This window comes from Gracilinanus agilis, chromosome 1 (assembly GCF_016433145.1).
Source record: "Gracilinanus agilis isolate LMUSP501 chromosome 1, AgileGrace, whole genome shotgun sequence".
Classification (NCBI taxonomy): Eukaryota; Metazoa; Chordata; class Mammalia; order Didelphimorphia; family Didelphidae; genus Gracilinanus; species Gracilinanus agilis.
In genome coordinates, this window is record NC_058130.1 from 201,180,376 (window position 1) to 201,208,274 (window position 27,899).

The 27,899-nt window shown below is 39.2% G+C and overlaps 1 protein-coding gene across 1 annotated transcript in view; it reads left to right on the forward strand.

Moving 5' to 3' along the window:
- The window catches only part of GABBR2 (gamma-aminobutyric acid type B receptor subunit 2), an 871,636-nt gene that overhangs the window by 545,876 nt on the left and 297,861 nt on the right, over positions 1 to 27,899 (forward strand). The window contains exons 6-7 of the mRNA XM_044678625.1: positions 5,485 to 5,685; positions 17,023 to 17,259. Coding sequence (XP_044534560.1) covers positions 5,485 to 5,685; positions 17,023 to 17,259 — 438 coding nt within the window. The remainder of the gene's footprint in view (positions 1 to 5,484; positions 5,686 to 17,022; positions 17,260 to 27,899) is intronic.

Sequence of the window (27,899 nt, forward strand, 5' to 3'; positions counted from 1 at the left end):
CATCTGTAAAGTGAGCTGGAGAAGGAAATGGCAAACCACTCCAGTATCTTTGTCATGGAAACCCCAAATGGGGTCATGAAGAGTTGGGCATGACTAAAACGAATGAACAACAACAAAATATTTATTTCCTTCCTTCCTTATGTGGGTCTTTGGTCCTAATCCCAGTTATTCAATTCTAGACACACTGCAGTTTATCTTTCCTAATATGTGGAACCCAGAACTGAACACATATGCACCCCGGCTGGAACATAATATCATGAAACTGATGCCCCCTCTCATAGCATTAACTAATTTTGGCTACTGTCTCTATCAGTTCACATTGACCTTGAATCTAGAGATCATTCACAATCAGTGATTGGTCAACAAGCATTTATTAAGGACATCGTAGTATGCCCCAGGTTCTGTCCTAGGTGCTAGGGATACAAAAAGAGACAAAAGATAATCCCTGCCCTCCAGGAGCGAGAATTGAAGAAATCTACCAATGTATAGTCCACAAGAACTATGATCTGTGGAATGAATTGTTTGAACCCAAGTATAAAATTTCATATTTGACCCCATTATATTTCATCTCATTTAAGTCAACTCATTCTACCCTGCTGCGATCTTTTTGAATTATGCTTTTTCATCTAAAATGTTGACTATCCCTCCAGTCTTCATTTCACTTACGAATTTAACAAGCATGCCTTCTATGCCTTCCCCTGTGTAATAAGTAAAAATGTTGAGTATTACAAGAGATATTCCCTAGGCCATTCCACTAGAGACACTTCTCCAATTCAATGTACGATCATGAAGGTCTTCTCTCTGGGGATGGTCGTTCAATCAGTTTCAAATCTACCTAACCATGCTATTAACCAGCCTCTAGCTCTCCACCATATTCCACTATTTATCACTACTCTCTAGAGTTGGCCATTCAATCAGTTTCAAATCTACCTAATCTTACCATTCCCTAGACTGTAACTCTCTATCTTATCCCACTACTCTCTGGATCTGATCATTCAATGAGTTTCAAATCCACCTAACCATACTATTATCTCTACACCTTATCCTACTTCTGGGGCTGGTCATTCAATCAGTTTCAAGGCCACCTAACTGTGCTCTTATTTAGATTATATCTCTCCATCTTTTCCCCAAGCAGAATATGAAAGACTTCATCACATGCGTTACTGAAATCTAAGCATACTATGTGTACAGCATTCCCTTGATCCGTCAGGCTAACTACCGTGTCAAAAAAAAATGGAAATGAGGTTAGTCCGATATGACCTGCCCTTACTAAAGTCATGCTGGCCTTGATAATCACTACTTTCCCTGCTAAGTGCTCACAAAACATTCCTTTAATAATGTATTCAAGAATTTTTTCCAGAAATAGAAATACAACTCACTGGTCAACTGTTTTCTGACTTCTCATTTTTTTAAAGAAACACAGCATATGCCCTTCTCTAGTCCTCCAGCTCCCTTCCCTTTCTCTAAGCTCTTCCAAGGATCACCAACAATAGCACAGCATCCGGATTTACCGGCTATTTCAGAATTCTAGAGTATAATTAGTTCAGTCCTGGGGACTCGAACTCGTTAAGAGCTAAAATTTTTAACTTGACCTTGTTTGCCTCAGTTTCCCCATATGCCAAATGAGATGGAGAAGGAAATAGCAAACCATTCCAGTACCTTCACCAAGATAATCCCAAATGGAGTCACAAAGAGTGAGCCATGACTAAAAAAATGACTGAACAACAAAAGAAAGAATATTTTCAAACTCAGTGTTCTGAGCCAGCCCCCTTCCCAAATCTCTTACTTCTCTTCCTGAATCCCCTACCTTAAATTAACAGTAGTGATGAAAATAGTACTTGTCTCTACTTTCCCATCAACATCACCCTCCAAAGTCTTCAGTTTTTGTTTTGTTTTTTCACCAGAACATTGTAATCCTTAACAATGATTCTCAGGTCCCTTCTCATGGTTTTATTTGTTCCTACCTGAATCATCACAAATGAATAATTTGACAGTTTTGACAAAATTTGACAATTCACACAATCACAGCTTTAGAGCTGAAAAAGATCTTAGACATTAACAAGTCCAACCCTCTAATTTTATATATGAAGGATTACAAACCTAGGGAGGTTAAGTGAATTATGCAGGATTACACAGTCAGTAAATGTTTGAGTAGGGCAGGTGGGCGGTGCAGTGGATAGAATGCCAGACTTGATCACAAAAAAATCATCTTCCTGAGTTCAAATCTGGCTTCAGGCACTCACTAGCTATTCTGTGACTAGCAAGTCATCCTATTTGCCTCAGTTTCCTCATCTGTCAAATGAGCTAAAGAAGAAAATGGCAAACCATTTCCATACCTTTGCCTAGAAAACCTCAAATGGTGTCACAAAGTGTCAGATACAACTGAAATATCTGAACAACAAAAACAAAAATGTTTGAGTCAGGTGTCATGATCTGCACTAGAGGAGAGAAAGAGTGATTATCTTAATGAGATCCTATTTAAGTGAGGAATTTTGAGAAGAGATAAGACCTTCTCCAGAATGGGCAGCTGGGGTTGCTGGTATCTTCACTATTCCTCTCTATCTGTCACATCTGCCCCAACCCTCAATCCCAAATGTCATTTTGGAGGTGGAATTCATCCCGTCTGGTCAGTCCTCCTCTGCAGTTTGCCCCAGTATCTCAGCTCCAGGCTGGTATAGTAGAAAGAGCCAGACTTAGAGTCAAAAGACCTGGTTTGGGGTCTTGGCTCTGACATCTTTTAACTGTATTTCTTTGAGAAGATCACATCATCTCACTGATCTTCAGTTTTCTTTTCATCTAAGATGGAATGAATAATAGCAAACCTGCTCTTCCTCATTGTGAAGAAAGAATTTTACAAACCTTAAAGGTCTATGTGAATGTGAGCTGCTATAATCCTCATCATCCTCATTCCACCGCTTTCATGTGGCAGGGGAAACTAGGATTCCTCTAACCCCAAATTATAGTCAGCACAACGACCAACTATGGTGCCATAATTTTTTTTAGGAAAAGACATTTTATTTGTTAATAGATAAAGACTTTTAGGAAGTACAAAATGCACCAGATATCTCCCCTGACCAAAAAAAAAAAAAAAAAAAAAAAAAAAAAAAAACCTTGTGTTAGTACAAGCGTAAGCAATGCTACACAAGTTTTTTGGCAATGTCCTATATTGTATTATTCAGTCTATTTTGTAAAACCAGAGGACTGACGATGAACCATGTTGCTCACTTCTCAGTAGAGAGATGATGGGCTCAGAGTGCAAACTGGGGAACTTTTGGTAGGGTTGGTGGTGAGGGAGGAAGAAACATAGCCAATGGGGAAATTTATTTCACTTGTTTGTTCCTTGTAATGGGTTTTGCTTTTCTTTCTTAAGGGCAGGGGAAGGTGAACAATAATAATTTTTTTAATTTATAAAAGAAAAAGAGGGGGCAGCTGGGTAGCTCAGTGGATTAAGAGTCAGGCGTAGAGACAGGAGGTCCTGGGTTCAAATCTGACCTCAGACACTTCCCAGCTGTGTGATCCTAGGCAAGTCACTTGACCCCCATTGCCCACCCTTACCACTCTTCCACCTAGGAGCCAATACACAGAAGTTAAGGGTTTAAAAATTTTTATTTAATTTAAAAAGTTATAGGTGATGATTCCATAGCCCAGGACTTTGGAGTGAAGAGTTAGATAGGAGTTGAGGAAGCTTCTCAGATAAGGAGCAACAGAGAATTAAGAGAAAAGGCACAGGTCCTCCAGGGGAATTCCTCAGGCCTATCTGATTCTTGGCCACTGGTTTTGTTTGTTTCTTGTTTTCTTTTCTTGGCTTCAGAAATGGTGGCCTAGGCTGGGATTTTCTGCTTTCCTTTTCATTGCCATCACCTGTTACTTCTGACCAAGATTCCCCTCCCCTGGACCATTCAGACCAGAACATTAGCAGGCTTCCAGCTTTTCCCCTTCCCTTCTTTCCTGAAACAAGCACATTCAGTCCCTAAGAATTGTTTACTGATGCTAGCAATAGGAAAACTGATAGGAAATAAAAAGATTCTCCCTCTCTCCTCATTTTCTTGGCAAAGAAAAAACAGTACACATAATTCATAAATAATGGATCTTGGGATACACAAAAGACTGGAGAAAGATTCACTAAAATATATATTTCAGAAGAAAACCACTTCAAGGGTATTCTAGATATTAAATCACAGAAGTTGAGACTCTGGGGTGAAATGCAGGAAAGGATTGATGAGATGGGTTTAATGTTGCCACCAGAAATAAAGCTTAGACTGAGAGATGAAGCATTTCCCCTTTGCCCTGTCCTTAGCCACCAAACCCTACCCCTATACCAGTTGTGGTGTGAACTGAGGAGTAGAGATTTTAAGTCATTCCAGGATGCTAAAGAGGAAGGAAAGGGAAGAAGAAAAATCCAAGGAAGCAATGACAAGAGAGAGGGAGAGAGGGTGAGTGTGGTCCTAAGGCCATTACCTGGGACAGCTAGCAAGACTTTGGTTGCCTTTCATATATCAGTGACATAAGTAAATTGGGGATTACATGAGTCCATATAATTGTACAAAGATTTTTGTGGGATGGAGTGTTAGCTGGGATACATTGGAGCCAGCTCATACCAGTCTTTGTTGAGCTGATTGTTAAATTTTCAGTGTGAATCTTTATACCTCAGAAATCAGCAAATGCTATAAATCAAGACTTGATTGATTGTATTGTTGCCTACTGAGCTTAAGAAAGTAATGGAGAAAATGTTAGTAATGCAAGTTAAACTTAAAACTGTGGCATGCTGGGGCAGCTAAGTGGCTCAGTGGAGAGAGAGCCAAGTCTGGTTGATGGTATGTCTTGGCTTCAAATCTGGTTTCACATACTTCCTTGCTGTGTAGCCTTGGGCAAGTCACTGAACCCCAATTGCCTATCCTTTATTGCTCTTCTGCCTTGGAACCAATACATAGTATTGACTCTAAGACAGACAGTAAGGATTTGGTTTTTTAAGTGTGTCATGCTTACTTTTTTTTTTGATAGCTGGTTATTAAATATCTACCAGTTTTTTTTCAGTTAGGCACATATAAAGTAGAAGTATAAACATATTCATAGATGTGTACATGTGTAGAGACAGCATGGCATAATCAATTCCCAGGTGAATGATTTCTTTAGCTAATAGAAATTGGATTTCAAATTAGACATGCTATTCTAGATCCCATATGGATCTAGTAAGGTAGAGAGAATTTGTTTATATCACTAAGAGAAAGATTGGATATCTGTATCTGAGATGTTTTTAAATATATTTCTCTTCCTGTGTGATAAAATTTGTTTTAAATAACAGTGGCAAAAAGGATAAGGAAATAGGAAATTATGTTGGCAAAACATCTGGGTAGTTTTCCTCTAAAGAATGGGAACCAATATGAATTGTATAGAGAATAAAACAAAAAATGTTACTTTTGAATAGAATGGAATACAATGGAATGTCCAATGATCTTTTGACCTTTAAAACTATTTGGTTTGTAGGCATATCATGAAAACATGTTTGGCAGCAAGTATCAGTGGATCATTCCTGGATGGTATGAGCCCTCCTGGTGGGAACTGGCACATTCTGAAGGCAATCCATCTCCCTGCCTCAGCAAAAATCTCCTAGCAGCTATGGAAGGTTATATTGGAGTGGATTTTGAACCCCTCAGTTCAAAAGAGATCAAGACCATTTCAGGAAGGGTTGGTATCTTTGTTGTTCTAAATTTCAACTGCTGGAAATCTTTTTTTTCTTGTTTTTAAATATTGTCGCATATATCAATGTGAGGACACTAACTGTTGAAATGGAGCTGTTGATTCCTTTGTTGTTCAAAAGTGTACATTTGGTGTTCTTTTATTTAGTATTCATGAAATAGTTTAGGGATCAACTCAAAGCTTTTATAACCTTATTTGTAAACCTGAAAATGTTTGATTCAATGGACCTTCAAGTCACTTGACTTTTTGGAACTTAGGAAATCAACATGGGAATACAGGCATAGCTCAGATAATATCAATAGTCATTAAACATTTATTAAGCACCTACTAATGCCAGGTACTATGCAAATAACAGCCTTATTTGATTTCACGTCGCAATATGAGAGAAAACAATGTTACCAGGGATCATATTAGGTCATAAGAACATTGTAAGGCAAAGTAGAGACAGAAATGCTTTTGAGGCTTACAGAAGCTACCTAAATATGGAAGTACCCAGAAGAGAACTGAGTAGATTCCAGGCAGGGAACTGAGCTAGGCTACTTTCCAGAAAATGACCTGGGGTAGCTAAATGGCTCCGTGGACAGAGACCTAGGTCTAAAGATGGCAGGTCCTGGGTTCAAATCTAATTTCAGATACTTCCTAGCTATGTGACCCTGCACAAGTCATTTAACCACAATTGCCTAGCTCTTACCGCTCTTCTGCCTTGCAATCAATACTTAGTATCCATTCTAAGACAGAAGAAAGAGGGGAGAAAGGGAGGAAGAAAAAGGGAGGGAGGGAAGGAGGAAGTATTTTTCAATTATATTTCAATTATATATGGAGGCTCTTAAGTGTCTGGGCAGTATGCAACCTATCAGCCACATTTAGAAAACTACATATTAACATTATCTGTGTTCTATTATGTTTTTATTCGTTAAATATTTCCCAATTATATTTTAATCTGGAGCCTGGAAAGTATCTGGGCAGTATGCAACCTATCAGCCATATTTGACACCTCTGATCTAGACAACTCTTTAAGACTATAAATGGCAAAGAGCATGCCAACCTTTATTGTTAGCAGTGTTCTTGACTGATGCAATATTTCTCCCTAAATATTGCATCTTGCTTTTATTAGCTGTATGACTCTGGGCAGAGCCTTCTCAGCCTCAGTCTCCTCATCTGTAAAATAAGGGGACTGGACTCCATCTCTAAGGCCCTCCCCATCTCTAAAGCATTGCTTTTGTTGTGGTTGTTCAATTGTTTTTTCGGGCATGTTTAAATCTTTGTGACCACATTTGTGGTTTTCTTGAAAAAAAATCCTGGACTGGTTTACCATTTCCTTCTCCAGTTCATTTTACATATGAGGACACTGAGGCATGTTGGGTTAAGCAATTTGCTCAGAGTAAGTGTGGTCAAATCTGAATTCATGAAGATGAGTCTTCCTGACACCGGGTCAAGCATTTATCACCGAGCTACCTGAAAACTCATCACAGGCTCTTTGTAATGAACTTTCATCCACCTGGGAAATCAGTATGGGGCTGTGGGCATAGCTCACAAAATGTCAATAGTCAATAGTCATTAAACATTTCTTAAGCACCTGCCATTTGCCAGGCATTATGTTAATGATATCATTAAGTAGTTCCACATTTCTATAAAATGAAGAGTTGGACTTAATGGTCTCATCTCTGAATCTATATTCTTATGACCTAGATTCAAATCCCAGTTCTGTCACTTTCAACCTTTGTGATCTTGGGCAAGTCACTGAACCTCCTGCACCCATTTCTTTGTCTGTAAAATGAAGAGGCTCTCTAGACGAATCACAGGTCAGACCCTCTCCTATCATCAAATGACTTACCTGATGCTTTGTTTCTCCTTTCAAGACCAATCTGAAGCTTTCATATATTCATGACTGCCATTACTCTGCCCTGGCCCTGATCCACTGTGTTCACAATCAGGATCCTTTCATGAATGGGGAAATTCAAGGAATGTGTTCTCCTTTCTTGTGGCTCTAAGCAAACCTAGCTGTAGCCTATTGCCCCCAGCCTTCAGGAATGTCCCCAAGTTACAGTTGTGTGGTGAGGATTCTGCTAAGCTTAGCTCTTCAAAAAGCCTTCTGATAGGAGACAACAGCGCCCTGGGTCCTGGCTTCATGGGAGTGGGGGGCAGGATGCAAGGTTGCAGAAACGGCATCTGAGATTTCCTCAGAGCCTCTGCAGTCTCTTTCAGCCATCAGTCAATAATTTAGTAAAGCATTTAATATGTGCCAGGGCAAGCCGGGATGTAGCTAGGTAACCCCAGAATATCTATAGCTATTTGCATGGAGCCCCATATTTTTGCACTTCTTTCTTGCCCTTTCATTGAAATACCAAAGTAATTTGGGACCATGAAGGCAAGAAGCCTAAAGTACTTCTAGTTAATGTATCCGTGTATGTAGCATTGTTCAGGAAAAATGCTGGCATTTACATAGAGTTTTAAGGTTTATGAAGAGCTTTAAGAAATTATCTCATTTTATCCTTACAACCACCCTGGGAGCTAGGTGCTAGGATTATACCCATTTTACAGAGATGAAATAGTCTGAGGGAGATTAAATGACTTGCCCACAGTCACACAGCTATTATCCAAAAAGAGAGTAGAACTCAGGGCTTCCTGAATCCAAATCCACCAGTGCCATCCAAGTCTGCCCTGATCTAACAATCCTCTACAGCATCTCTTGAAAAATTGCACCTGTTTATGGAATAGCATTCACTGTTCCATCATTATATTCTGCTACATTGTTGTAAAATGATATCATAAATGTCACACTAAAACACCACCCAATAATAACAGTAATAGAAATAGTTCCCTTTTTAAAAATCCTTATCTTCTGTTTTAGAAGTGATACTAAGTGTTGATTCTAAAGAAGAAAAGCAGTAAGGCAAGGCAACTGGGGTTAAATGACTTGCCCAGGGTCATAAAACAAAGAAGTGTCTGAATTCAAATTTGAACCCAGGATCTTCCTTCTCTAGACCTAGCTCTGAATCCACTGAGCTGCCCCAACAACTGACTTTGAAGTTATTGCTCCAAGATAATTTCCTCCAGACACTCCTCCATGATAGGACACCAAGCCTCTCTGACTGATTGGTCCTGCTATTGGCTCTTACGATTATCAGTTGACAAGAATGGACCATCATCCCTCCAGAAAGAACCATAACCTCTCATTGGAGGGATTTTCTAAATAGAGAAACACTTGGGCCCAGAATTTATTTATTTTTGTCTTACTGCAATCATTTTCAGGAATGGTTTGAGGCTGAGATTTGGGTTTGGACTAGTTCATAGAATCATAGACTTAAACAAAGAGGGGCCTTAGAGGCCATCTAATCCAACTCCCTCATTTTACAAATAAAGAAACTGAGACAAAGGGAGGTTTATAACTTGCCCAAGGTCACAAAGATAAGAAGCAGCAGAGCTGGGCTTTCAACTCATGACATAAGAACATCGATTTCGAGGTGGAAAGGACTTAAGAGACAGACCATGGAGTCCAACCTCTTCAGTTTTATAGATAAGGAAACTGAGTCCAAGAATACTTTCCCTAGGATCATACAGCTAATAAGAGGATAAGACAATATTTGAATTCAGGATCTTTTAAGAGAACTAAATTTAGGAGAATTTAGACCTTCCTCACTGCAAGCCCAGCAAATCCAACATTATCTGCATTACACTGTCATGTTCATCTCTTTATCTTTCCCCCAGTCTATTCAGTTTGATCATTCAAAATTCAAAATGGCAGATCACTAACTGCTCTTTCATTTTATAGCTTTGGCTATTTTCAATTCACTAAGCTTCCTTTTTGGTAAATTATTTCCATGACAATATTCCCAGCTTTACTGACTTCAAAGAAGTCGTAAGCCTGACTGGTCTGGTGAGAGAAACAAAGGATTAGGACTAGGAACTATGACTTTCTAGGCCTCAGTTTCTTCTTCTATAAAAGAAGGGAGTTAGACTAGAAAATATCTAGGGCCCCTTTACACATTAAATTTTATGAATCCATTTCTACTTTTTAGAAATCATTTTAGGTTTAAATTCCATTTTTGTTTTATTTTCCATTTTGAGCATTTAACATAATGGCCAAAATTCTCCCATAGAGTTATATGGCACTATAGAATAAATTCCAGTCTTAATAGTCTATTGATAGTATCATGGAGCTATAATAAAAGCCCAACTTTCAATGAAATGATTGCTTTTGAATAATTTCGTAATGTTCCATGGCAAGAAACTACTGAAATGCTGTATTGTCGTGAATTCAGCATCACTGAACTTAATGATAGAAAATAAATGTGGGTAATGCAAGCTTATAAATGACCTACCTATACAGAGAAATTGTTACAGTCATACAGTTCCCACTCACTGCCAAGATCTAACACCAAAAATTCTGTTGTCATTAGAGCAAACCTTAAAGCACTATAAATACTAGCTATTGTGATCATTGAGGCATCTAGTGGCTCAGAGGATAAAATGCTGCTCCTGATATCAGGAAGACTCCTTTTCCTGAGTTCAAATCCTGCATGAGATTCTTATTAGTTGTATGACTTTGAGCAAGTCATTTACCTCTCTTTGCTTTAATCCACTGAAGAAGGATGATCACACGCTGTAGCCACTGTGCTCTGTCCACTGTGTGTTCTCCACTGTGTCACCTAACTGCCTGTGAACCCAACCATCATTTATAGTATTATTTCCTATGTTCTTTTCAGTTTGTTTTATGTACAAAACATACCAACTCCCATTGAAACTTAGAAATACAGTCCATTGCCTGTCCAATTGCTATCTCAGAAACCTTAAACATCTTGAGAGAAACTAGACATTTTTAAAGAGTAAGTTATATATTAGTTATGCCTTAGTGACTACTTTATGATCATAGAGCTAGAAAGGACCTCAGAAGTCATCTAGTCCTTTACAAATGAAGAAACTGAGGCCTAGGGAAGTCTCTTGCCCAAGGTCAGGTGGTTTGTAAGCCACAGGGTAGGATTTGAACCTAGAAACTCTGATTCCAGAATCAGTATGGTTCTCACTGAACCACACTTGTAACCCTGCTTTTTTTCTTAGCAAAATTTTTGGCTGAGGATGCCCAGTTTTAGATCATTTGCCAGAAAGAATCTCAACAGCACAGTGAAAATTAATATGATTTTGAGCAAAACCACATCCACATAACTATGATGGCTTTACTAATTAGAAAAGGCATACAGGTCACAGCTGTGTTGTAAGGCCTCTTCTCCCAAGGAGTATATATAAGAACACAGGAAAGAACTCTAGTGTAGGAGTTCCTTCTTCCTAAAAACACATGCCCTAAATAGAATTATCCTACACATGGGCTTGAAATTCCCTTGACTATAGGCCAAACCAGATTAAAATGGATTTTGGAAATATTTAACAAAATAAAATATAATCAAACATAGCTAATATTACATTATAAAAACTAAGTCAATATGTGGGACTGCAGGAATCCTTATGTATAGATTTGTGGCCCTTATTTCCATTTGAGTTTGATACCGCTGCCCTAAACAGTGACAGAGAGAGAAAGACAGAGGCAGAGACTGAGAAAATGAAAGACAGAAAGAGACAAATACAAAGAATGAGAGAGACACAGAATAAGAAGCAGAGAAAAAGAGAGACAGAGAATGAGTGAAAAAAATGTGGAAGGGAGGAAAGAAGAAAATGAGAGAGAGTATGAACTTATGTGAGAGAGAGAAAAAGACAGGCAGTGACATAGAGTCAGAAAGAGCCAGAGAATGAGGGAAAGAATGTGGGAGGAAGGAAAAGAAAGACAGACTAAAAATTAGAGAGAAAGAATATGTATATGTGTGTGAGAGAAACACAGGAGAGAGGAACAAAGAGAATGAAGGAGGATTCTGTGTGTGAAAGAGAGACAAGCAAACAGGAAAAGGTAGAGAATGAGAGAAAGAATATGAGGGATGGAAAGAGAATAAGACAGACAATAAAAAAGAGAATATGTGTATGTGTGTCTGCGAGACAGAAAGAGAGAGAGAGAGAGAGAGAGAGAGAGAGAGAGAGAGAGAGAGAGAGAGAAAGAAAGAGAGAGAGAGAGAGAGAGAGAAAGAAAGAGAGAGAGAGAGAGAGAGAGAGAGAGAGAAAGAGAAGACAGAGACAGAGAAGGAGAGAGGAGAGAGAGAGAAAAAAGACAGGGTATTCTATCTGACCTATCATGCAACCTCATTTTTTTCCTGAGCTTAGTAATCTACCATAAATCCCCATCATAACTCTTAATCTACACTGACAATAATGTATATCACTGTATAGCTGATTTAATCAATAGTCCATTTAAAAAACTTACAACTGGTCAAGTGTGTGAGTAGGAGTTGCAAAGAAACATTTTGGTTCCATATAAGAAAAAAACATTCTGACCATTAGAGCCCTCTTAAAGTGGATTGGGCTACTTTGGAAGATGGGTTGCTGCCTAGTCAATCAGTAAGCATTTATTAATCACCTACTATGTGCCAGTCATTGTGCTAATATAACCCTGGCTTATCTGGTGCTGCCTGGTTCTTACATGGAGATGTCTATGAGAAGCTTTTGGAGTATGTCCAGGGAGTCAATCAAAGGAGTCTACCCTCACCCATATGGTAGAGGATGCAGTGGTCACCATGTTACACAAACTTGGCATGCTCAAAAGCTTTCTCAAGGCCAACTCCATGTTAGAACTAGGCATGGCCAGAGAATTCAGGTTACACTATATGCTGGGTACACAAAGAAAAAGCAAAAAAAACAGTCCCTGCCATCAAAATACTTAAATTAATTTAATGGGGGAAAAACATGCAAATTACTAGGTACAGAAAATATATACAGTGTAAATGGAAGGTAAATGGAAGGGTGGGAAAGAAGGAAAGAATCAAAAAAAGTCTCTTGTAAACAATAGAATTTGAACTTAGTCCTGAAGAAAGTCAGAGAAGTAGAGAGATGGAAGTAAAGAAAGATTCCAGGTATGAGAGACAGCAAATAAAAAGGAGATGGAGCATCATTTGTGAGGAATAGCAAGGTGACTAGTATTCACTATGATGATTATATTGTGAATATGATTATGATGATAATCATTATTATCATCATTTCCACTTCACCAAAGAAAAATGCTTATAATCCTGGAGGGTGGGACAGCTAGGTGACTCAGTGGATAAGAGGCCAGCCCTGGAGTCAGGAGGACTCTCAAATCTGGCCTCAGATATGTCCTAGCTATATGACCCTAAGCAAGACATTTAACCCCAATTGCCTAGCCAATACCGCAATCAATCATATTGATTCTAAGACAGAAGGTAAGGGATTTTTTTTAATTCTGTAGGATCCTGAAGGAAGATGCTTTTTTTCCCAACAAGTTCACATTTAGGAATTGGAGAGATATTAAAGTTGTTTCATTTTGCCTTAATGTTTGACTAGAGGTGGCCATTGCAGAGATTTTTTTGTGTGGAACCCCAGAATTTTTAGAATGGAAAGAGACCTCAGAGGCCATCCAGTCTAACTCACAGCTGGAAAAGAATCGTCTCTAATAATAATAATGGAAACTTCTATACCATCATACAGTTTGCAAAGGACTTTTTATATATATTATCTCATTTGATCCTCAAAACAACCCGATGATGTAAAGGCTATTATTATCTCCATTAGACAAATTAGGAAACTGAAGTTGATAAAGTTTAAGCAATCTGCCCAATGTCACACAACAAGCAAGTTTTAAACCCAAGTCTTCCTGACTCCATACTCAGCCATCTATTAACTACGCTGTCTCCATTAACTGGAATCGCTCTTTGCCACAACCTTTGGCTTCCTTCAAGATTCAATTCAAATCTCACTTTCTGCAGGAGGTCTTTCCTTTTCCTCCTCCTCTCCTTGCTGCTAGTGACTAACATTTCTCCAGCTTTTTATTATTTGCAAAGTTTTACATAAATATTATTTCACTTGGTCCTACACCAACCCTGTGAAGTATGTACTATTGCTATCTATGAAATTCTGCCTCAGTTAGGCACAGCTTGGTAGCCCAATAGATAAAGCTCCAGGGCTGGAGTTGGGGGTACCTGGGTTAAAATCTGGCCTCCAACACTTCTTAGCTGTTTGACCCTGGGCAAGTCACTTAGCCCCAGTCTACCTAGCCCTTACCCTTCTATCTTAGAGTTGTTACCAACACAAAAAGTAGAAGTGTACAAAAAAAAAAGGCTAGATGATTGATTGATTGATTGATTGATTGATTGAAAGGAATGTCCAGTCATTCCCTTTGAAGATTCTGGAAAAGGCAAAGATTTTCCTTGTTCCACTACACAATTAACTGAAAGCATTTTGGCCACGGAGTCACATTTAAATAAAGAAACATCTCACTCTACAAAAAAACTTGAATGTGAGGAAAGTTTTTGTGAAGACTGTCATGCATTTGAAGAACTGATGCTTGTTCTGAATTTTCCCAGGAAGCTGGACTAAATAACATGTCTTTGAGGTAAAAAGTAAATGATGATTGACATGGTGTTTTCAGCCTGTCCTAAAAGCAAAAAAAAAAGCCAAAAATGACAGTAGGAATCTCCAATTTTTCTGAAGCCCAAGAAAGCACACATGTCAAGATCACAAGGGAAAATGTTGATTAGTTTTTCTGACATCTGTGACATTGTCCACGCAGAATTCATCTCTTGGCCGAAAGCTATCAATGGGATTCATTATAGAGAAATTCTGAAGCTTCCTAGAGATCCCATGGGTTGAGCAAACAGTGGGACATGGCCCAGTGACTGGCAGCTTCACCATGATAGCACCCTTGGATTCCGGGGGCTTTCTCTTGAAACCGTTTTATGGTCATGAAGACCTGCCTTATTCACCATATTTAGTTTCAAGTAATTTTTCACTATTTGCAAAAGTCAAAACTGCCTTGATGATAAATAAAACAAAATGAAACATTAGAGTATGATGGTCAGAGCACCATAATGAGAGCAAGATCAGAATTCTAGTCTTAACTCTCATGAAATAATTCCATGACTTTTTTTCCTAAAGCCTTTACCTTCTGGCTTTATTTATAATCTTATCTTCTGTCCTAGTAACAATTCTAACACAGAAGTGAAGCCCCAGCTGGGCAATTAGGGTTAATTGACTTGCCCAAGGTCACGCAGCTAAGAAGTGTCTATGGCCAGATTCGAAGCCAGGACCTCCTCTATCCACTGTGCTACCTAGCTGTTCTGTAACAGCAAGGCTTTAAGGTTACTCATCTTCTTTGGGCCTCAATTTCTATAAAATGAGAGGATTCTCTCTTATTCCAAAACTTCTGGGGTTCTGTAATTTTCTAGCTATAATTTGTCACCATTGAGGACATTTAAAAGAATGGGATACAATGCCTTCATCTAAGAGATAGAGCGCTGGACCTGCAGTTAGGAAGTCTAAGAATTAGACAATTCAAATTCAGACTCAGATATTTACTGGCTACAGAAACCTAGGTAAATCATTTAACCTCTGTCTGCCTCAGTTTCCATAACCATAAAATAGGGATAATAATAGCACCTACCTCACAATGTTGTTATCAAGATCAAATGAGCTAGAATTTGTAAAGCTCTTAGCACAATGCCTGGCATACTGTAGGTACTTAATAAATGCTAGTTTCCTTCTTTCTTTCTTTCATTCCTTCCTTTTTCCTTCCTTCTTTTCTTCCTTCCTTCCTCCCTTCCTCCATTTCCTTCTTCCTAAAATATTACCACACTCAGAAAGCAGTTGATCTAAAGGGCAGAAAGTTAGCAGCTTTTACCAAGTGCCTAAAATGAGGACACCTGGGACTCTCCCCAGGCTCCTCTGAGGCTGCTTGAAGGCAACAGATAGAAACAGAAAGATGCTGAGCCCTGGAATAATGTGGAAACTAGAGTTGTATATTCTGGAAAGGCAGCCAGGTGAGACCCCTTTGTTGTAGCTGCTGGGTGGCTTTTCCTCTGTATTTCTGTGTGTGAGTCTCACTGGGTTGCTCTTTTCCCTGGGGGGAGTCCTGTGCATTGGACTGTGACATAAAATGCTTCAGGTCTTGGACCCAGGATGTACCAGAAAGCTGAGCGATGATGATTCTGTATCCCAAGGTCAGCCACAGCTGGGCCTTTGACAGTTTTTCAGCCCTTCTCTTTCCCTTGTCTTCTGTGTCTGTGACAGAGGCTCCTGACACCACGTTCCGAAGGTACTTCTCAAAGATAAGCTTCCCAAATGTTTCCAACAAAATTGTGAGCATCTCAGGAGTGAATACATACCCTCTCAAGGTCAAATGCTCTGGAGATACAACATTCATTTGCCTGTAATAGTTCCGATATGTTTGCCAAACAATCAGTCTCTACATCTCAATTACACCTTGCATAGCGATATCACAAATGGAGTTATTTAGGCAATTGTGCCCTGCACAAGAGATTTTAAAACACATATACTGCCTAGGGAGATTGCAATATTACACTGTAATACTTCAAAATAGCTGTGATTTCATATGGGTGAATATTGCCTTGAGCACCCCCACATCATAACCACTTCATGATAAAGGTTAACATGAGTAGCTTTAGCCAAAAAAATCACCCTGACAGGGCCAAACTTCTGAAAATGCACCTTTCTGAACTTGGCTAGGACGGTCCTCAGATAATCTGTCTAGCTAGTGTGGAGTTCTAGACCTCAAGTCAGGAGGAACTGGGTTGAGTTCCCACCTCTGAGATTTACTGAGCTGTGTTCCACAGGCAATTCGCTTCACTTAATATTAACTAATGTATATAGAACACTTGACTTAATTATTTCATTTGGTTACCTACAAAAACAAAATAGAGATACAGTTTGTATTAGAAACCTTGACATCTTGGTAAGAGCATGAGCTTTTTTCTCCTGGCATACCCTCTGAAGGGCCGTCTCCACACCGGGATGAGACTTCAGAGGAGGATTTTCATGGAGGAATTTCATTCTAGGAAAAGAAGAAGGTTTAAGGACATGAGGTGTTGGCACAAAACATTACTTATTAGAATGTAAGCTCTTTGAGGGCAAGGATAATTGCTTGATTGTATTTCTATTACTCATGCCTGATACATGGCATTTAATAAATATCTTATTTTTCTTTCTTCCTTCCTTTCTTTAAACCCTTACCTTCTGTCTTAGAATCAATACTATGTATTGGTTCCAAGGCAGAAGAGTGGTAGGCAATGGGAGGCAAGTAACTTGCCCAGGATCACGCAGCTAAAAGTGTCTGAGGCCAGATTTGAACCTAGGACTTCTCATCTCTGGGCCTGGCTCTCCATCCACCGAGCCACCCAGCTGCCCCCTCTTTCTTTCTTTCTTAAAAATATTATCTGATTTCTTTTCCTCTTATTCTTTCTTACATTTCTTTTTCAGACTCCCCAACAGTATGAAAAAGAATATAATGATAAAAGATCCGGTGTGGGACCCAGCAAATTCCATGGCTATGCCTATGATGGAATATGGGTGATTGCAAAAACCCTGCAGAGGGCCATGGAGCATCTCCGCTCCAGCAACAGACACCAAAGGATTCAAGATTTCAACTACACAGACCATAAACTTGGCAAAATCTTCTTGGATGCAATGAATGAAACCAACTTCTTCGGTGTAACGGTCAGTCCGAACTTCTTTGACTCCATTGCCTTATACCTGTTGCTATTTCTGGGAAAATTCATAACCAGAAGGGTTTTTAACTTCTGAGAAATAAGAAACTAGTCTGATCGCCTTTGTCCAACCCTTTCAGAAAATATCACCATAACTTTTATAAATGAGGGAGTAGCATTTATGTGTATATATATGTATATATATATATTATTATTTTTTTTAAGAGTGCTCAATTTGGCATTAAATTAGGCCATTGAACTGGGAAAAATAGATTGGGGCCAGATAAGTGGTACAGAGGATAGAGCCACAGTGCTGTCTCAAACTGGACCTATGTAAATAATTTACCCTCCATTTGCCTCAGTTTCCTCATCTGAACAATGTGGATAATAATAGCATCTGTGTCCCAGGGTTTTTGTGACGACCAACTGAGATAATGGTTGAAAGCACATAGAAGAGTATCTAGCATATACTAAACCTTATGTAAATGTTAGCTATTATTGTTAGCTGTAGTCATAGTTATTGTTGTTGAATCATTTCAGTCATGTCTGACTGTGAGCCCAATGGAGGATTTTCTTGGCAAAGATACTGGAATGGTTTACCATTTCCTCCTCTAGCTCACTTGACATATTAGGAAACTGAGGCAAGTAAGGTAAAGTGACTTGCCCAAGGACACACTGCTGGTAAGTGTCTGAGGCTGGATTTGAACTCAAGAAAAAAAGAGTCTTCTGACTCCAGACCTACACTCTATCCACTGTACCACCTAGCTGCCTTGGGGGGGGGGAATACATCCTCTTCTAAGTAGACATATTAAATATAGTGTGCCTTGAGGTGTTTCTCTTCCTCATCAGTTCACTGTATCCTCAGAGCCTCCTGTGCTTACCTTAGTATGGACCCTGCCCTCAGAAGTCTGTTATTGCTACTCATACCCAATGTAGAACATAAGATTCCATTAGCTCTAGTCCCCAAAGCCTTTACAGCGACTTTCCTACCCTATTGGCAAAGTCTACAGTTATGTGCAAAATTAGCACTCATAAAGCTTTGGAGAATATGAGAGCCAGAGAGCTCAAAGGGGAATGATGAGATAATGATAACCTGCCATTTATATAGCACTTTAACAACTTGCCGAAATGCTTTCTCCATATTATCTCATTTAAAATTCATAACAACTCTATAAGGTGGGGGGTTCTGTATTTTACAATGGGAAATGGAGGCCCAGAGGGAACAAGTGATGTGCCCAAGATTGAGCAGCCAATAAACCTTATTAAGCACTATGTGCCAGGTGGGTAGGCAAGTGGCTACCCTGACACTATCTACTGATAGAATGCGGGGCCTGAAGTTGGAAGGATTCATCTTCCAGAGTTCAAATCTGGCCACCAACACTTAATAGCTATGTGACCCTGGGAAAATAATTTAATCCTGTCTGCCTCAGTTTCCCCATCTGTAAAATGAGTTGGGAAAGGAAATGACAAGCCATTTCAGTATCTTTGCCTAGAAAACCCCAAATGGAGACACTGAAAATGATAGAACAACAATATGTTCCAGGCACTGTGTTAAGCACTAAGGTCACATAGCTAATTAGTAGCAAAGTAGGCTAAAAACATAGGTCTCCTAGCATTTATCCAAAGGCTTTAGAAAATTTAACTATTTTTGCTTAATTAGTTCATTTTGTATAGTATCATTTTGTTTTTTTAAGTAATCTTTTTCTTTGCTCTTAGACTCAATAGTAGGTAACTGTTCCAAGATTTTAAAAAATGGTAAAGACTAGGCAATTGGGTCACACAGCTAGGACATGTATTTTGCCTCCCATGTCTTTTTCTTTCTTTCTTTTTTTTTTGTCAAGAAGTACAAAAATAATGAGATTCAAAACTCTGTAGTTGGACATTTTCGTGATGATTTTGTATTTTCTTTATTCCCTAGCTGCTTCATCACCTTCAAATAAATGTGTGCATGTCATGTCATGAGAGAGTGAACATATTTAAATTAAACCTGTCTTCTGTTCCCAAAAAGATTCATGTGATAAAATAAAAGGTATATTTTTCAAGCTCAAGGAGACTTCAGTAGGTCAATTTCAACAACATACTAATAGGATGGAGGGCAAGGATAAGGACGGGATAGAAATAAAAGAGAAATAAAGAAAAGAAATGGGCATTTTTCATTTTACAAGTGATTTTTATATCGGGAAAACTATAAGCCAGTACTTCTCTCTGACATGGAATAATAGACACCAAGAAATAAAATTCTGCTGGTCAGTTGGGAATTATTTGACTTGTCAGAACCCACAGACTGAAAAGGGCCCAAGGGATTTTTAAAGAGACAATCTTTTTTTGTTCCCCCTTGTCCTAAAGAAGAATTATATTAAACATGACACAAGGGCACGATTTGCATTTGAGTCTGAGTAGGTGCTTTGAGGAGAGAGGGAGACAGGTGGTGTCCAGCATGGTTGGCCTTTGAACCACAGATGGGGCTCCACTGGGTGGCCTTTGCTTTTTCCCCGTGGAACATCCTGAGCCCATGTGGAGAGTAGAATTGTTGTTGGAGTTCCCTCTATGGTGGAATAATCAAAGGCTGGTCATTCTGCTGGTCTCTCATTTGCCTTTCTTTCCACTGGGAGATGGGGACATGGGAGGAGAACAGATGTTAAATCCAAAATTGTACTGTTCTTTCTTCAAAGTTGTTTTCATTTTCTGCTTAATGAGTTTGACCATCACTTTAAAGTTTTGCTCTATCATAAGTGCTTCTGGTTTTCAAGTTTCATTATTTCTGAGTAGAGAGTTCAGAAACTAAACGGAGACACTAAAGCATCTAACGCAGAGAGACAGATGTACAAAAAGACAAGAGACAGAGGCGGTGAACAGATGCTCTTGACTGAATTCTCAAGGGAGGAGTTCTCCCATTTGGGTATATAAGAAAATAAATCTTGTTCATTGTTACATTTTATAAATTTCCAGAGAAGTGTAACAAACCACTGTGAATCTAGACCTTGTGATTTCCTCTGGGATTTTGTTGCCATTCAGGAGTTTCAAACATGTCTGATTCTTCACCACCCCATTTGAGGTCTTCTTGGCAAAAATATTGGAATAGTTTGTCATTTCATTTAACAGATGAGGAAACTGAGGCAAATAGTGTTTCATCACTTACCCAGATCACACAGCCAGTCACTGTCTAAGGCTAGATTTGAAGTCAGGTCTTTTTGACACCAGGTTGGGTGCTCTATCCAGTGTACCACCTACTTGTCCCTCTCTGGGCATAATAGAGTTAAAACAGTGGCATTCTGGGGGGAAATGTTTGGTAAGAAGATTACTTCCCTCCAATGCAGTTGGATTCAAGTCATTTTACTGCCATGACCCTAAATATGGGGTAGAGTTGAGATGTTAAGTAAGGGAAAGTCACCCCAACATGGATAACTAAAAGGAGAGGTTAAACAGGAGTTGATCTTCCCACAAATAAACCAGCTAACAGGGAGAACCTAATTTTTCTGCTAACCTAAACACTTCCATCTCCACAAAATACTACATATGGGGGCTCATCCAGAATGATAGTTACATCCATCACTCTCTTCTATATGATCTTTCTAAAGGAAAAGTCTTCAACAACCACCCTACTCCTGGCATGGCCTCAGGCCATTCCAGGGGTGGGGAAACAGTGACTGCCCCAGTGGAACCCCCTCTTTGACACAAAGACCAGTCATGCTGGACACTAATGACCTTCCCTTCTCCTCAAATGGTCTTTGCTTCTCCTCAAATATCCCATTCAAACTCATAAATGCTAATAGTCATAGTCAATCTCCTCATCATCCTGAACTCCTCCAAGAAAAAGGGAGAAAGAAATCCATTGTTGTCCCTTTAAACTCAATCCCTTTTCAGTCCATTGTTCCTGGCTACATAAAGAATCCTTTCTTTCTTTTTTTTTTTTTTTTTGACCAGCAGAATTTTTTTTTCTCATCATGAATTAATCTGTCAGAGAAAGGTGCCAAGTTAAAGAATAGAAATGTTCTGAATAATCTAGAAAAAAAAACTTTAGAATATAGAATTTAGAGGGCAGTGGGTAGCTCAGTGGATTGAGAGTCAGACCTAGGTTCAAATCTGGTCTCAAACACCTCCCAGCTGTGTGACCCTGGGCAAGTCACTTGACACCCATTGCCTAGTCCTTATCACTCTTCTGCCGTGGAACCAATACACAGTATTGATTCTAAGATGGAAGGTAAGGGTTTTAAAAAAAAAGAATATAGAATTTAGAGCTGGAAAGAGCGTGCGTGCGCACGTGTGTGTGTGTGTGTGTGTGTGTGTGTGTGTGTGTGTGTGTGTGTGTGTGTTAGAGCTAGAAGAAACCTTAGAAAATAAAATGTTAGTGCTAGGAGAAACTCTAGAAATCAACTAATCCAACCCTTTCACTTTATAGAGAAAGAAGTTGAGACTCAGAGATGTGGAGACTTGCATAAGATCACAAGACTAGTTAATGGGAAAGTATCGATTAAACTCAGGTCTCCTGAATCTTAGTCCCACCTTACTATACCATAATGCAGTGTGTTATGCAATTAAATCATAATCTGTTTTTCACTCCAAAGCAGAAATGGTAGTACAAGCTAACCTCATTTAGCATATTTTATCATACAAACTAATTTAAGTACATTAAATTAATCACCTTCATGAATTATTTAACGTGATCCTTTACAGATACTTGGGAGCGGGGAACCCTAGCTGATCCTCATATTGCCTCTTTCCATTTACCATCTTTCTAAACAAATTTTCTACCATATGTGGAGTTTTGTCTACTTGGCCTAATGGTAATAGATCAGTGTCATCTTTGTGCTTAAGGATTTCCCTGCTGAGTTTCTCAGGGATTTTCAATTCAATTCAATACACATTTATGAAACCCCCTCCTGTCTGTAAACTAGGGTGGAGCCCCTGTGCATGCTATAGCTACTTGGAGCTTTAACGGTAAGTTTAAAGCTGGTGAGAGGGCTAAGCCTGGTTGAGGGCAATCAACAGACCTCAAGCCTGTTGGTGATTTAGGGGAATGTGTTGACTCTAAACACGTGAAGACTTGCCCCAGTGGAATGGGCAGGTGAAGACAATTCATTCCAACAGACAAGAAGGCAGTGGAAGCACATAATTCTTGGTTGGAAGGTCATCCCCTGCATCTCAGGCCATTCCCAATTGTCTTGACTTTTGTCTTGCCCCTGAACTTTGATGACACGGGAAAGGAGAGGGAGTCTGATGACTTTGTGCAAGTCTGCCTCCCTTAAATCCAATTCACATGCAAGTCAGGGCATCATCCTGTGATGTCATCAGTCCTCGTTGAGTACGAAGGACAAGGACGAACAACAGAACCTGTCTGCAGAGTGCTGTGCTGGGCTCCAGATTGGGTATACAAGCTTAGATAAGACATGACCCCAGTCTTCAGGGAGACTGCAGTTTCTACGAAAGGACATCAATAGAGATAATATTAGATGATAAGCTTATTAGAGAAGTACCCCCAAAAGTGCCAATTGAAGACAGAGAAAAAATCAGAAAAGGAAGTATCATGAAGGAGCTAGTATTTAAGGTGGGCTTTAAAGTATGATTAGGAATTCAAGGGACATCTAGGGGGCCCAAAGGATAGAGCACCGAAACTGGGATCAGAAAGACCTAGGTTCAAATCTGGCCTCACACGCTTCCTAGATTGTGACCTTAGGCGAGTCTCCTAACCCCGGTTGCCTAGCCCTTGGAACTCTTCTGCCTTGGAATTGATTCTAAGACAGAAGGTAAGGGTTAATTTTTTAAAAAAGGAAATCAATAAGCCGGAAGCAGATGGGAGGAAGGCAAGAGAAAGCCAGTTGCTTTCCTTGTATACGTGTTGTTCATGTTTACACTAAGCCGTGATGCTTCTTTGTGGCAAATACCCCTTATTAGACTGTAAAATCTTTGAGGGCAGAACCATTGCCTTAATTAATTTTTGTATTTCACTCACCAACGAGCACAAGGTTTTGCCTAGAATAGGAGCTTAACAACTGCTTATGGAATTGAAATAAAATTCAGCGAAGTGAAGTCAATTCTGCCTGGGATCAATCTTAAGTTCAGGTGTATGTATTATCTATAATTTTCCTCTTTCTTCTTTAAAAAAAAATAAGAGGGGGCAGCTGGATAGTTCAGTGGATTGAGAACCAAACCCAGAAACAGGAGGTCCTGGGTTCAAATTTGACCTCACACATTTTCTAGGTATGTAACCCTGGGAAAGTCACTTAACCCCCATTGCTTCACCATTAATGCTCTTCTGCCTTGAAACTGATGCCCTTCAATATTCTGCCTCTTAGGCTTTTCCATGAGTTACCACTAACAGCAAAATGGCCCCTATTCCTAGCATAGTAAACTTTTGCACTATCTGTAACAAAGCTTCTTGACAACCTGTTTTTGAAGTTTGGGGGCATTCAATTGCAGGACCCAAGATGTACTGTGGATTAGAGGATTTGTGCAGAAAATTGAAGCTGAGATGCCAAAAGGTGCAAAGTTACTTCTGGAATGGAATGGAAAAGAGCCCACTTAAAAATTTTATTTCTGAATTAAATAGAACATAATTATTATGGGGCATAGAATTTATGTATTCAGTTAGAAACTTAAACTGGGAATAATTCTTAAGTGAATGCATTGGGAATGAAAAAAATTCCTCTAGTTCAAAGGTGACCTGTGTAGTGAGGGGTCAGGAATCAGAAGACTCTGGAAGTTTTCATCCTTAAATAAAGAAGATTTAGGGATGATATGGGAGTATTATTCAAATATTTTTTAAGAGCAATCTGTGGGAGAGAGTTAGCCTTACAGAAGTCATAATGGGTAAAAATCACAGAGGGCTAGATTTTAGCAGCATCTCAGGAAAACATTCCTAAAAGTTAGTTCTGTCCAAAGGTGAATAGGCCTTGAGAGGTAGTGGGTTTCAAATCCCTGGAAATGTTCAAATGGAATCTGGACAACCATTTTGCTGGAAGGTTATAAAGGAAGAAACTATTTTGTTGGTCAATCCTTTCAGTCATGTCTAGCTCTTCTTGACCCCATTTGGAGTTTTCTTAGCAAAGACACTAAATTGGTTTGCCATTTCTTCCTCTAGCTCATTTTATGGATAGGGAAAGTGAGGCAAACAAGTTTCAGTGACTTGCCCAGACTCACATGGCTAGTAAGTATCTGAGAACAAATTTGAACTCAGGTCTTCCTATCTCTAGCCCAGCACTCTATCCACTGTTCAACCTTGCTCTGGTTGTACTAAATGTCCTTTGAGGCTCCTTCCAGCTCTGTCTATAATTCATTAACTGAGGTGATGAAACTGAAGGATTTAGAACAGCAAATGCTGAAATGTGGGAATTGAGTGAACCATACTGACTGGACCTAACACAGTTAGTTCCCTTTCTATTCAATTATGGGTCTGGCCCAATTTCTATCTTGTGAGAACATTTTATTCAAATGTGGGAATTGATGGGGGGGCAAGGAAAACTTTATTGCATTGTTTGAACATAGTTCTACTTGGTTAGGAAACTGAACCACCTCAACCTGCTATTTAGAGACCCTTAACTAAGGGCCTAAGTTATACTGACCAAAAACCCCGTTATATCCAAAGACTGAAGCAAGGAGTTTTCTCATAATTACACATCTCAAGCAACCCCATATGTCTTATCTAAAAACTGGCCCCAAACCGGTCAGTCAGTTATTGTTTCCATGTTCCTTTGATTATACGCAGATGCTTAGGGGAAGTGGGATACTTTTCTTTTTGATTCCAGGGAAATCAACCTGTTTGTTCTCCGTCTCCCAACTAGGAAAATAAGTCCCCAATATTTCCTCCAGTTAGAAATCAGATTACCAATGTTATATCCTGGTTAAACTTTTCTTTTCATTAATTGGTCTTATTTGATTGTTTTTAATATATAAAAGTCTCTCTCTATATTAGGGATCCAGCTCTAAGCGGGGGAAGGCACCCGGTCCCGATTTGTTGCGCAATTGCCATGCATTGCTTAATAAATCAAAATGCTCAGAAGTTCAAACCTTTGTTTCTTCAGTCATTTCATCTTTCACCCGCCACAAGGGTCTCTATGTAGTCATCCTATTAGCATAAGAAAGATAGAGTGCCATGCTGAAAATTATTCATCTTTGAACATTTTAAATGAGGCTATGTCAAAAACTCTTCAAATAACCCATCCTCTTCTACTAACTGCCTTCCTAAACCAGGGCCCAATTAGTCTTTACTTCTCTCCTGAATCAGGGCTGCATTGGCAGGGCCTTAAGTATATTTGATTCAATAGCTGTCTCTGAGATCATTCCAGGGCACCAGCTTATTTCTTCTACTACTGTTTTTAGTCCTAGATGTTTTGTTTTTTTTTAAACTCTTACCTTCTATCTTAGAGGACTGGCCAATCAGGATTAAGTAACTGGCCCAGGATCACACAGCTAGGATGTCTCTGAGGTCAAATTTGAACCCAAGTCCTCCCAATTCCAAGCCTGATGCTCTATCCACTGTACTACCTGGCTGCCCCCACCCTCAAATATATAAATAAACTCTGACTTCTTGCTTGAACCATTGGCCCCAACTCATGGAGTCACTTGCCAAATCCTCATTTGGCCTCTTCCCGGATCACATCCTTCTTCCTTAGCCTTAGATCATTGGTCTCTGCTGCCTGCAGCCAGGAACGGCTCTCCTTGGAGAAGCTGGGCTTTTTGCTCACTTCTCTGAACAAACAAACTAGGCTATGATTTGGAAAATGCAGTGAATATAGTCTTATAGTTCAGTAGAATGGCCTGGATTTTTCCAAGATTTTATGTAAGAACTTGTTTTTTCCTCATTCCCACAGCAGTGGCTGTAATGCAGTTACACAAAATGTGGCAAAACAGCTCCACTGTTGAAAGTGGGTCTCATGCAATATAAGATCCCTGTTGTGAACCAACGTTTTCACACATGACTTGCATCAAAATGTGCCTGAGAGCACAGTTGACAGACGCTTACTGGGAAGACCAATTAAAGCTGAAGATGGCAGTGCTAGAACCAAATATCTAGTTCTTAGGTGACAGCAAATAAATGAGGAAAGAAAAAAGTCATTAAAGTATTGCTTCTAAGTAGCTTTTTTTGTCTATGGCAATTTTTTTACATTTGGTGAATGTGAAAGAGTCCAGTATTTTCTTTTTTCTCTCTTCTGGATTTGCTATACCAGGAATGGTAGAAATAATCAGGCCTAGGATCAAACACTAGTTCAAACCCCCTAATTTTATAGACAAAGAAATAGATTTGGCGAGAGGAAACCACAAAGAGTCCTCCAGGTAATAAAATGCTTGAGCCAGAATTTAAACCTATGCCTTTTTTTTAGGCTGACATTAATATAATTCTTTTAGCTTTGAAAAGAGTTTTCATTGGGGCAGCTAGGTAGTATGGAAGAGAAAGTGCCAGGCCTGGAATCAGGAGGATGTGTGTTCAAATCTGGCCTCAGATGCTTTCTGGCTATGTGACCCTGAACAAATCACTTAACCCCAATTGCCTGGCCTTTATAATCAATATGTACTCTCATTTCTAAGACAGAAAGTGAGAGTTTTTAATTAATCATAATTATTTAAAAAAAAGAAAAAGACTTTCCTGGATTATATCATATAAAATTTCACAACAACCCTTTGGAATAAGCAATAGGGTATGGTATTCTATCCACATTTTACAGATGAAGAAGCCATGGCTAAGAAAGGTTCATCAGGAAGCCCATGGTCACACAGCTAATAAGATCTGGAGTTGGGTTTAAAAGCCAGATCTTCCTGACTTAACATCCATCACTCTATATCTTTGTTCAGGTATTTAAGATATATGCCTATTAAAAACCAAAAGGTATAGGAAGATATATTGTAAAAGCCCTGAAGTGGGGAAAGAATGGGGCCCAAGAGTACCCCAGGTAAGGGCTGGGGAAAAAGGATTCAAGTCAGAGTTTGAGCTCAGAAGGACCTCAATTGCTGGTGATAATGGAGTGCAAATTATTGAATAGAATACACAATCTTATAAAGGTAAAAACCACAAGGAAATTTTCTCTTGGAAATCCAGGCAACTTTCTCATAATAGAGTAGCCTTGAGAAGGTGTCTTGGGCAAGGGACTATAGGCAAGGGTAAATGAGAAGATAACAGGAACTGAGAAAGGGGAGATACCAAGAGTTGGAAAAGGGGCCTGGAAAAAGATGCTTCTATCAACAACTTTGTTACATAATGTGGAAACTGAGGGAATCAACTATTTTGTTGGTGGGAAATGTGGAAACTGAGTAATCTCAGGCCTTAGTCATACCCTGGACCTGACCTAACATCAGGGGTCAACAGACCTTTGCCTTTTCAGACCCTGAGACCTCAGTCCCTGACAATATATGTATGTACATATTCATACATATGCACATATTTTCATATCTTGAATAGTTATTGTAGATATATAATGAGAAGGGCCCAAAACTGACTAGGAGGAAGTGAACATGCTGGATCCCCTTTGAGAAATTTGCAGCTTTCAATGATCCCAAACTGCACACTGTCACATTTTTTTAGCTTTGATTTCATTTTATTTTTTAATTTTTTTCCATGGTTACGTGATTCATGTTCTCTCCTTTCCCTCTTCCTTCTCCCTCCCAGAGTTAACAAGCAATTTCACTGGGATATATATATATATATATATATATATATAT